Source organism: Blennius ocellaris (assembly GCF_963422515.1).
Source record: "Blennius ocellaris genome assembly, chromosome: 13".
NCBI classification, from domain to species: Eukaryota; Metazoa; Chordata; class Actinopteri; order Blenniiformes; family Blenniidae; genus Blennius; species Blennius ocellaris.
In genome coordinates, this window is record NC_137662.1 from 17,957,827 (window position 1) to 17,970,732 (window position 12,906).

A 12,906-nucleotide genomic window follows, 5' to 3' on the forward strand; every position below is an offset into this window, starting at 1 on the left:
ATTTTTTTCCCCTTTCATTTTCAGGATAACTGGTGACTCTAAATTACGCAGGTGTGGATGTGAGTTTGTGCTTTCTCTCTGTTTTCCTAGTGATGGACTGGCACTCTGTGGATAGACCGCCGCTTCATCGTCTATGATTATTTCCAGCTATGTGTGAGCCTGAATACGTTGAGTACAGGAGATGAATGGGTATTTATGAGAAAATGTCTGAAATGCAAAATCCTGAACTTGCTTGAACATCTAAAGTGTGCCACTGATGGGCATATGATACAAGTGGCGCGCTGGCCTTTTTAAATTGAGCTACTGTACTCATCATAACTGCATTGTTCAGTTTTGAAAGAATGATATTCTTATTGTTGTTATTCATCGCATACATTTGTGACAGGATTCTTCATGTTAATAATTCAGCAGCAAGTATATTATTTCTTCTCCAACTATTTTCATATGAACGGTACTCACCCATGCTTAAAATATCTTCAGCTTTGGATCTCGAGTCAGTCTTCCTTATCACCGGGTCAGACTCTCACAAGAAATGCATCACTGCGAACACTCAATCATAGTTACTCAAGCAGCGTCTCCCCCTAACTTGTGAAAAAGATCCGAGAGTGTACTTTAATTCCTCGGTTCTGGCTCTCAGTTTAACCCCTCTGCACTTGGCAGCAAACCACACAAGACACCTGAAATGTCATTGTCCGATGAACGAACCAAAGGTAGACCGTGCCCAAAAAGCAGAAACAGAGCCACGAGGTGCTCCACGCTTCTGAGCTGCCGTTGAGGCTTGGGATGGGAGCCATAAAAGTAATTGGATATGAAATAGCTTTGTGAGTTCAAAGCTTATCTTTAGCACTTAAAAAAAAAACATCCATATGCAGTAGACCACAGTTTTCCTATAAATTATATTAGCATTTGTGGACTCGAGGGCTTATTAACTTTGTGATTATTTGTTTGAACCGACGATCAGCTACTGCTTGTGAATCTTTGTCTCAGTTGCTGGAAGACATTATTATATAGTATATATCGTGTGTTATGATGATGTGGAAAGAGAGTTATGGTAATTAAATAAGGGCTCCATTCTGGTAAAATGATATTTAACAAATCAAAATCTCCATGGAATATAGCTCAAAAAATAAGGAGGCCAAAGAAATGCATGTACCTCTTTTTCCCCCCTTTAATTTCTTGCAAAATACCACAAGTCCTTATTTAAAAAAGAAATTCAAAACACACTTTTTCCTGATTCCAGCAGTCATTTTAAGAGTTTATATTGTGAAAATTTGGAAATCTCCCATTAAAACATTGTAATAAATATATTTATTTATAAAGACACTTCACACAGTCAAACAATGTTATCCATCTGCGTGTCTCCATTGATTACTATTTGAAGGATTGAACCAGTCATAAAATTGAATACTTCACTGTATCCCATTCAGATTTTCTCTCAACCTGCCGGAATAAAACACTTTCTACTGCTTGTATTTTACTACAGTCTCACATCGATGTCTGCTGACAAGCATAGCTGCATATCTTTGGAACTATTGCAATATTGTACTAAATCAAGCAGTGACTTAACAATATTATGTAATATTATGAACACTGTTGAGCAACAGGTTTCCTCCCACATTTCCTAGAAATGCTTGTTAAATTAATTGGAACTTCTGAATTCGCTCCAGCTTAGTGAGTGTCTGGTGGTATTTTCTCCAGCTACTGTGACCTTAACTTGCAGAGAGAAAAGATAAATTAAGTATAGTCACAGACAACGCATGATTTAAGAGAAGAAAGGACGCTGTGAAATTGTTAAGTATGTTGTTTATATTTCATGCATTTCACCATTTTAAAGGTCTTAACCCCAAATGTGAGGACTCTTGACAGCTAATCTGTTTGATTGTGATCAAGGTAACCACAACATTTGAGAAACAATAAGTTGAAATCATATTTAAAAAGCTGTTTAATGCTGAAGTTGTAATCTGTGATTGTTGAATAACTGATGGAACTTTTTTTTTTTTTTTTAATCTTGAGCAGCTTTAAAGTCTTTGACTTGGACAGAAGCTGAGTTGCAAAGCAACAACATGGTGCAGATTGAATCTAAAAGCCTATTGTGGCAGTTGGGCAGAGAGGTGAGGCAGCACACCTGAATCACATCAGGGGCTCAATCACCTCTCTGCCACACCTATTTTTTTTTCTAAAAGCGGTCCCATATGAAAGACTGCTCCTGCTCCCAGATAAAGGTGAAGTAAACCTTTCTACACCCTCATATAAACATGGCTCCCAAAAGATCAGTTTGTGTTTGGTGGGGATGAGCCACAAGCACCCCATTGTTGTGAATTGTGAATGCAGACAATCCTGAAAATGTTTGTCACATGCAAAGCAGGGTTCCACTCTGGTGAGACTTTTTCATTTATGTTTTTAACGGGACAGTAGAAAAGTGGCGGGCTTTCTCCATAGCCTACTGGCAGTAAGAGAGGAAAACTGTGGGGTGCCACTGTTCTGTGGTCAGATTTTCGCCTCACTGTGAAGACTGTTTTCAAAAGCTTGACTCGCACAGCTTGGTATCAGCAGGGCAAAACTCTATTATTCTCCCTTCAACTGAGTCTTCACTCTTTTGTTGTTTTGAAACTGTAGTACAAATCAAACAAAAATACTTCTTAGCTTTTGAAAATTATTTATACTATGATTCTTTTTTTCCCCATGCTTCCTTAAATTAATTATTTTCCTCAAAACTGTAAACATGAAGACAATGTGGAAAAAATAGTTTTTGTGTTTTTGGTGCTCAGCCATTTTCAAATGTTCAGTCATATTCAAGGCTGGGCCACTCAAGAACATTCATTCATGCTGAAGAGATCATTTTTCATCTGAACACTCCACAACATGCAGACCTGAGGTGCATTGCTGCATAAATGGTTGTCCTTCTGGAGGGTTCTCTACAGAACCCTGACAGAGTGAACTTCAGGTTCTTGGCCACCTCCCTGACTAAGGCCCTTCTATTTTTTTTTTTTCCATTTACAAATAATGGAAGTTAATGAGCTCATTGAGACCGTCAAAGCACATTTTTATTGTTGTACCCTGATTTGTGCCTCAAGACAATCTTGCCTCTGTGGTCTATACTTCATGCTTGGTTTAAATGCACAAACGTGTATCTTTCTAAATCATCAACTCAATGCACCCCAGGTGGACTCCAGTTAAGCTGCGGAAAGATGATGATTACTGGAACAGGATTCACCTGAGCTCAATTAGGAGCTTCATGGCAAAGGCTGTGAGTACATATCATTTCTTAGTTTATGTTCAGTATGTTTGCAAACACATTTTTTTTAATTCACATTGTAATTATATAAAGTTTTTGAACATAAAAAAATTTGGAAAAAGTGAAGTGCTGTGAATTCATTGCAGATGTACGCTATAGGATATTTTCTTGAGATTTACAGAAAATGTGCTCGTTAGAAAATATGAAAAAGCAATATAGGCTTTTATACTTGATTTAACACAACAAATGGGGACGCTGAAGTTCAAGAGACACAATCATGTCGTGTGATCACTTGCATTATGATTTTTTTAAAAAGCAGCAGCTGGATCCAACATGTTGCTCATTAAAAAGCTTTTTATTTGACAACACTGTAAATTTGTCCTCTACAGTTTTCTTCCATTGTGGCACCAGCATAATTTCAAGCAAGACATTTAAAACAACCTAAAGACCATGAATCACAGTCAATTAAAAACAAAAAAAACAAAAAATTAGAGAAGAGACTATTGTTAGATGTTTTCATTTGATCATTTTGTGAATGCATCAGACCACACAGACTTACTGTACGATTTTCTTCCAAGCGTATATTGTGTTTTGTTCACATATGAGACATAATAATTCAACATTAAGTTGATTCACAGCCCCAATTCCAAAAGAAGCTGCTACGCTATATTCAATGCAAATCAAAACAGAATGCAACAATTCGCAAATCCCTTAAATCTCTATTTTCTTTCCAATAGGACATTTCCAGCAGTCCAAATTTGAAAAAGAGACGTATTACCATTTTCTGGAAAAGTACAGGTTCATCGTGAATGTGAAAGTAGAACTCAACAGTTTGGAACAGGTGCAACAAAAGCTCGGGAAGTAATTGGCACAAAACAACTAAAGGACCTCTTGACAACTAACTTAAATTGGCCACAGGTAAGTAACGGATAAATATTGAAGGAGAATTTTAAAGAAGCCGGCTCCTCTCAGATGGACGATGCTCAAAATTTTACCAACCAGCTACAAATTGTGTCTGAAAATTGCAGACTCACAAAAACCCACCATCTGAAACCTATCTTCAAGAGATTCTGACAATAAGGAAAAGGTCAAAACTTTGTGATTGGGGTTCTTTGAAACTTCCAGCAACACTGATTTTAACACAGACAGGATTCTCTGCTGGACCTAACTACATCAACTCTTCCATGAATCACCATCTGTGTACACACATTACTGTGTACACGCATTACTGTGAAATCTGGAAATACTACTTAAAAATGTGTTAGGCAAGGGAGAATAATTGCGTCACAGCATCCATCCCATCAGTGTGTTCGAAATAGCCTGCCTGCAGCCCTGCGCCTTCACCAACAGAAAACATTTTCCACATCATGAAATCAAAAAAGTTTCTCTCTTGCATTTAATACACTGCACCAACTGAGATTGTCATTTTTTTGTTTGTTTTTTTCCCACTAACAGTTCTTTCATTTGTTGAACTTTGGCACCTGTATCCATAAGAGCATATATGATCAACTATGCCACAAGAACATATGCTTTACATAACCTTGTGCGTATCTCTCACAAATACGTCCAACCTGATGTGTAAAACCTGCATTTTTTTATGATGCTGCCATTAATAAAGTGCCTGTGATTTATTTAGAGTGATGTTAAGATGATATTGTTCTATAGTTTGAACTAAATAGAAGGAATGTTACAATACTATAAATGTTGGAGCTTCTGTCTCTAAATCTCTGTAAATAATTATATTTAATGCAATCATGGCTGACACTCTGCATCTTTCAATAAGGAAACTCGTATATATGACTATATATGATTAATCCACAAAATGATTATATTGAACAACACTGGTAAGAAATGAAGCATAATGAAATTTCTATCGCAGCACAATTTGTTCTCCCAAGTTTCCACATTTCATTCACACAGAGGGGAATTGACCACTGTGCAAAACGAATCAACCAGTTTTCAGCAGATATGCACTGCCCTCTTGTGTTGTAGCTGTAAAATACAGGCACAGTTTCTGATCACTAACGTGTATGTGGTGTAAAATAATAATGCAGCGCAAAGCAGTTATTGTTGCTATTCTATATTTAGGTCCATATGATTATTATCATGGTTATTGTGAAATTCTAGAACGATCAATAGTGATACCAACATTGTTATTATTATTATTATTATTATTATTATGATTATCTGCAGAGCATAAGGGGATTTATTAAAATGCAATTATTTCTGTTCTCTGTCACATGGTGCTATCCTCGTATATCTGAGATGAACAGTTTTCTGCTAAATCCTGTGAACTGCCATTGATTCTGAGGTGGCAATGTTTCAGAAAAAGCCAAAGAGGTAAGGTCATTCTGACCTCGTAACTCCAATAGTTCATCATATAAATGTGAAAAAATATTAATAGCAACTCAGGGTTTGGTCTAATACTATCAGCTGAGAACATTTTCAAGTACTCCAGTACAGACAAACTGAACGACTTCTGGTCTCCATGGCAACCTTGCTGACCCTTTACTGCAGTGCTCTGATTACATATGCTAAACAACTGTTTATACACACACACACACACACACACACACACACAGTCATTTATTCAACTCTTTCTGGACCAACGAAAGAGAAACCTAAAGTAGATTAAATCCATACAATGCTCCTAAAGGTAATAACAATAATAATACTTGGTTTTACATGGTGCTTTTCTTGGCATTCAAAGAAGCTTTATTCATTCACTCTATACTTAGTGCTGTACTGGAATTGTCCAGCTTATGCATGTCTTTCATAAATGGCCAAAACAGAAACCAAAATCTTAAAAGGTCATTTCACAGACTTGTTAGAATAATTACTTGATGAGGATTAGGTCTAAATATTGTCACAGAATTCCTGTCTCAAGTGGTTGATTAGTCTAAACATGTCCAATGACTGAAAGACATCATTGTATCTCAAAAGAATCCAACATTTGAACAATTGGCCAATTTGAACAATTTGAACAATTTAAGAGGCCCATTTAAGAAATAAATAGGGTGATGAGCAACAAAAAAAACATGTAAAGTTGTTATTCTTGAGAAAATAAGAATGATTGAGGCTTCAAAAAGGGCTGAGAAACTATTGTATAGACTGGCCAAATACTGTTATTCATTGAAATATAAACATTCACTGCATAAAATTTTTAAAAAATCTGCTTCTCTATTCAATACAATTTTAATGTCAATATTTTGGTGACTCGGAATTGAGTCCTATATGTTCTGCAATGAGTAATGCAACTTTGTTGATCACACAGGAAGTGGGTGTTTCTCGTATGATAGATGGAAATATGTCACTTTTGAAATTGCCAGCGATAAAGGAGGAAGCCACAATAGGGTGGGTAAAAAATATGCTTCACACCACAAAAAAGAAGAAGAAGAAAAAACAAAGAAGAAAGGAGATTCACTTTCCTAAATGTGCATTTTACTGCCTTTTTGCCTTTCTGGCCCTCACAAAGCCATTTTAGTTGCGTTACCTACTAAACCATACAGTCGCTGCTTCATAGATTTATAGTACTTCACATGTTTGTTTATGTCCTCATACATTGAAATATATACTGTATAAGGAATCTGAATCGGTTAAACCGTGGGCAAGAACACAATATTTTCTTTGTGTGAGGAAGAATATGGGAAACTGGCTGTTGCTCTAAAAGGAAAGAAAAACTGCACAAATGCATTGTGGTTAATCCATTATTATAACTCAGGCTGGCAGATGTTCCCCTGCTGCTCCATTGAACTCGTTATTTTCCACTTTTTGACACTGCCTGTATTGCTTTGATCCACTCCTTCCTTTCTTCAGCTGTGGCAGCTTGAAGGAAGTAGTGAGTCTCATCTGAGGTGATGATCTCAAAGAGGTTGCCATCAATGTCGTATTTTTTGGCTGAAACACAAAGAAAGAGGAAGAATATTAATCCAACGGCAAAGATTTTGGAGGCAAAAGAAAAAGCAGATAACAGTGAAGTTGTGTTAAATTTTGAAGCCATGGTCTTTACCACATAGAAAAGCAATGTGTGGTGAGAACTGTAATCACCTTCAGGCACGGACTCCACAGCTGTGACCACCGCCCCGCGGAGGTGCACTGACCCCAGAGGGTCATCTTCCTGACAACCAGGAGAAAGAATTTAAAAACAGAGTAAAATCTACTGGATTATATGATTTTATGTCCAGTAAGTCAGTGTATCTACCTTTGTAGGATCATAATAATGAATATAAGCAGGGTCGTCTCGCAGTATGAACTTTCGCACCTTCCAGTTTTTTCTTCGATGCCCCTGTGAAAAAAGTGCAAAGTCAGGTTTGATAGCATGGGAAAACAAATCTGGGGGAACCAGTCTGGAGAGCACATTTTCAATGTCTTGGGTCTTGACCTGGTCACAAAATACAATGAGTGTCACTTCTTTTTTTATTTTCCTGCTCCACCTGTTTCACTAAATAGCCCTGCTTGGTGATGTTCCCTCTGAACTCCTCCTTCAGAAGCACATCTTCATCACTGGAGTAACCCTCGCAGAAGAACCCGCTGTCTGCCTGCAAACACAGCAAAATAAAAAAATATTAGAGGTACACAGTTAGAAAAAATGATCAATTATTACTGACCTCAATAGTAACGTCGCTCTCTTGTTAGTGTCTTACAGAGAAAGATAAAACTGTCAAAAAGACACTAGTTTAACTTACAAAGTAGTATAGAGCTTTAGTGTCGTCTAAGAAGACTGTCTGCTCGAAACTCTCCGCTCCTTCTTTGGACATGTCGCCTGCCGGTTGTAGAAAGCCTTCATTCAGAAGCCCTGTCGCTAACATGAGAGCCTCAGGCCTATTTCGAGCTTTCGACTTTGAAATCAGCCACTCCACCACTGTCGCGCCTGTGTGGGGAAAAAAAAAGAGAGATGCAGAGAAGAAAATGGGGACAAGGTGCTAGAAGGTTAAAGAACAACCACCTCCTTCCATAACTGCAACATCAAAAAAAAAAAAAAAAACAAGATTTTTGTACCGGTGAAGCAGTGGTTGAAGACTCGATTTTCCTGTTCCAGTTTTAACTCTTTCACTCCGTCGTCCTGGTCTTTTATCAGCGCGTAGAGCTCACTGAGAAGGAGAATGTAGGCAATGTCAGTTCATCTATGTCACAAGCACAAACCTACCGGAAAACCGACAAAAACAAATTGTTCATCACATTAAAATTAGTTCCCACACAAATCACATAATCATTGCGTTGTTTTTTGTTTTGTTTTTTTCCCCCCCAATAACGAAGACAACTGTACATACTGGAGGTTGACCGTGTCAGGAAGGCGAATGGAGCGTCTTGTGGACCGCCGTGCAAACTTCTTCCCCCCTTGCAGGCACTCGATGGCCCTTTTGATGTCCTTGACCCAAGACTCTCTCTCCTCCACATGTGAAGCTTGGAAGAAGTGATCCTGTTTCTTCCCAGTGGTCACCTTGAACACCAGCTGAAAACATGTTCAATCAGAAAAAGTATCTTCAGCGTTCATGATTAGAAGGTAGGCAAATCTAATCCTCATCCGCCAATCTCTAACAATGGTTGCCCAACACTGTTAATATTTGAAAACCATTAATTGAATAATTTAATTCTTCAAGCACAAACTCTGAGTCATACTTGACCTACTTGATGTTTTTTCTTACCATCCTCTTGCTAAAATCCTGACAAGGGCTGATGAGCGCTGCTCCCTTTAGCGGGATCATTCCTTTCGGGGAGCGGTCTGTTTTCTTTTTATAGAACTCCAACCCATCTTCTGACAACACCACCCACACTGCACTCCAGGAGTTCAGCACAGTGCCCTAAGGATAAAGTGACAACAGCATGCCAAAAACAAACTGAAGACACATTGGCAGAGAATGTATTTATCGGCATGCCACAATTTACCCCCCAACCCAAATATAATCAGCAATAATGCACAATATCTATTCCGTCCATGTATCTTTTACACAGTTTTATTAACATACAGAGATTAGACACTTGAGCTGTTTACAGCTCACTAAACCTGAAGACCTGGATAACATCCATTAACAATTAGAAACAACATGCAAACATATAACGACAGGGCTTCCCAAGACTTGATCCAATAATTTCTTACAATGAGGCATTAGTGTTAATAAGCAACTCATTGGAAGAAGTGCTAAATGAAAATATAGATTGTAATTGTTTAAAACCCATATTTATTTTACAGTTGCTTTGAGATGTTGGTCAAATATTTACAATTTCATTTGAGTGTCCATTTTTTTGAAAATGTTTTTGTAGAAAGGGAAATCTTTGCCCAGCTTTACTTCTGAAAATCAGTGTCTTTTAAAATGAAATATTTACAAATGTTTTTGTGCCAATTACTTCAGTCTGACATCTGTTGTTTTAATTTCCAAAAGATACACACATACTACACTACATTTAGAAGGCTGATTGCAAAAAAATACGAATTTATGAGAAATATTGTTGCACCCTGCTTTATGTACATTATACATGTAGTCTCAACATTTTAGAAATAAAGTTGTAATCTGAAGCTTTCACACATGTAAAAGCTCCTTTTGCTTTGTGTTTCACTTCCCATGTGGGGAATTTAGTGACATGAAGTGAAAAAAGTGAAAAAAAAATAATCTGACTTTAAAAAAAGATAATGTGGTTTGTTTGGACAGATTTGGCATCATGGGTCCACTAAAATGTAGAAATGAATCTGTGGTCGCAGCCATACATCTGGAGAGAAGAAATTTGGTAAAACACATTCTTAAAACATTTTAATATTCAAATGTTTCATTTCCTCTCATTTGGTTTTAAATGTGTTAGTCAGAAGTGTCCTGGTCCTTTCACTCTGTTTCGAAACAGACGTGTGAGTTGTGAAATGTGCTTAAAAATGAAATTCTTTCCAAACTTTCTGCCATATTTATCTGCATGAACAGTTTTCCACATGTGATCAAAAAAGCTGTGTGAATAATTGTGCTCAATCATGCAAAGATAAGTCATATTACAGTAACCCATAATGATATGCTGGATTTATGTCACTGCGTTCCAACAGCTGTGGCCGTATGGGACAGAGATATCAGACCAACAGTTTAAATTTCAGTTTCAACACAGAAAGACTGCCTCTACAGATACTGGTGCTGTATGCAAATGTGAATATATAATTTGGTCATATTTTTGATAATTTAATTCCAGCCACATGTGCTGAATTAAATGTAACTATCCCCACTTGCTGTATCACACTCAAGATTTTGGAAGCCTTTTTCCCTAAAAAAAAAAAAAAAAAAAAGAAGTTTTGGTTAGGAATTTAAAAGAAGAAAAACTTAATTATCCATCTTTTTTTCCAATAATAGAATTTTTCCAAGAGTGCCTGCCCCTGCAAATTCAACCCACTTCAGCTCCAGCCATCTATTTTCTATAAATAATTACATCTTGGGTTTTACATTGTAGGGATAAAGATTATCATAGCTCTAAACAGAGTGCCATTCGGATTAGTTAACAGTCGATCTCACCGCTAATGCTGAAACACACAATCGCTCAAACACTTCACTCATTCCCCTAAGAAGCATGTGTTTGCATCCATCTGTTTAGGACTTTGCTGAATTCAAACACTTGTTTCTCATCTAATCCCTCACTCCACTCATGGAATGAGATCCAGGTTTCCTATGAAGCATCTGGCTAGATGTTTGATACCTTCATCTTACCAAATGATCTTAAAAGCATCACAGATTTTTGACAAAATACAAAGCGCTTTGTTCCACTTTACCTTTTTATCACCTGTAGAAACTTCATGCAAACCTCACTTAAACCATTTTTTAAGTTTGGTCAATATTAAAGTTTATTTCTGACACTAAAAGTGATAGAATGTCAGTAACCACAGGCTTTAGGCCCATGAAAAATATGTTTAATGATGAAACATCGGGGTATTTTTTTCTTTGTACATTAAAAAGACAATAGATGACTTTTGGTGCTCGCTCATTATTTATTGTTTATTATTACCAGAAGTTGCTGGAGTTTTTGACCCAATTCTGCCTTGAGTGACACATTTTATCACATGTTTATTGAACCTCCTGCAGTTATTCATGAACAGCCAAAAACTCAATTTCATCTTGCCATTTTTGGACACGACTATTTTAGGAAGTGGCGGCTATTTACTGCGGCCAATTTGTCTTTCTTTTTGCCATGTGTCATCAACCATCATCATACAAAAGCAAACTGATCAATGTAGATTTAATAGCTGCCATACAAGGCTCATTATATAACGTAAATCAAATACCTTAAATTAGTGCCGTAAATGAGCCTTTGGTAGGTGTGTAAGTTGTGAGGGAAAGTACTCTTTCACACATAGAGGCTACAAGCGTGGGAAAAGAAACTTAAAGTGTGAAACAGTCTTTCTGTTCTCCTATTTTGAAAATCGTACCAATACTTGCAGCTAAGACTATTATAGAACTCACATTTTGTTGGTCTCTGTTTTAGTTCCGGTCATGATTTCTGTTTGTACTGAAAACACTTTTGTCAGTTGGATACAGCTGCAGACACCTCTCTTTCCCCACAATAAAGAAGGAACTTGGCTTTGTGTCGCTACTTGCAGAACAGAAGTCTGTAGTCACGTAATCTGCAGTAACTTTCAAGTGGTGCAAACATCTGTTCCTCTCAGTGTGAATTCAATATGGAGCAACACCACGTTTCATTTTTCCTTTGCTCAGTCCATTGTCTTGTCATGACCTTTGTTTTGTTTTTTTGTTTGTTTGTTTGTTTTTCATTTAAAGTTCTCACAAAGTTACTACAACCTCATTTCAATGTTCTAATTTGTGTTTTTCTTACCTTCTTCACCAGGTATCCCTCCCTGATCTCTTGTGGCTCCATCGTGGCGCTTTTCAGATGCTGTCCTCTCAACTTGTTTAGTGGCTGTGAAAAGCTCCTTCCATCCGCTTTGCCTCTGTGCCTCCGTGCATTTCTGTTAAAACCACAGACACACAAGCAGGAAGTTGTGTTGTTCTGTCTGTGACAATGATGATTGGCCAGTTTCCTCAAATAGGTGGTTATTATTAGTTATAGCTAAAACTCAGCAGATGATGTTGAATTTAAAGAGTCTGGTTGCAGTAACCTAGTTTAGTGCAGTTATGGTAAAGCTTGTTTAAAGCAGCATAGATCAGATAGATCATGTTCATTTTTTCCCCTTTTCTGACAAAAACAGCTCTGGGGTTATTTCTCTTTGTCTTGCTCTCTCTGCTTGCATGTTACATCACAGGGCAAACACATGGAGCAAGACAGCTATGTATACACACACTGAGGGAGGAAACAAGAGCACCCACAGCAAACCCACAGGGGAAACATGAAAACCACACAGAAAGGCTCTGCCTCGATTCAAACCCATGAAATTCCCACTATGAGGCGAGCTTGCTCACCCCTGCCCCACTTTTCCACAATTATGTCTTATAAGACCAGTCCGCCACGGTCTCTGCTGTGTTATTGTTGCTCCTCATTGATGCCATTTGTATACTAAACCTCTTTCAAAAACAAATGTACAAATACTTACAAATACAATAATTCAGAAAAGCAATTTTTTGAGTGACTTATTGCTTGTATTTTTAGTAACTTGGCCATTCTTTTAACATGAAGAAACAACGGGTAGCTGTAATCAAGTACTTAATTCCAGTCTACCTACACTAGACTGTGTGGTTGATGGCTCATCTATATGT

The 12,906-nt window shown here is 37.4% G+C and overlaps 1 protein-coding gene across 1 annotated transcript; it reads right to left on the reverse strand.

Annotated features, from left to right (window-relative positions):
* Window positions 1-5,981: 5,981 nt before the first annotated feature.
* plek (pleckstrin) lies at window positions 5,982-12,128 on the reverse strand. Its single transcript, XM_080507787.1, has 9 exons — window positions 12,029-12,128; window positions 8,881-9,036; window positions 8,506-8,687; window positions 8,234-8,325; window positions 7,921-8,105; window positions 7,669-7,773; window positions 7,437-7,520; window positions 7,283-7,352; window positions 5,982-7,132 (listed from the first exon to the last, which is right to left on the reverse strand). Exons 1-9 carry the CDS (start codon window positions 12,068-12,070, stop codon window positions 6,993-6,995), a joined length of 1,056 nt encoding a protein of 351 aa, XP_080363913.1. The 5' UTR covers window positions 12,071-12,128; the 3' UTR covers window positions 5,982-6,992.
* Window positions 12,129-12,906: the final 778 nt, after the last annotated feature.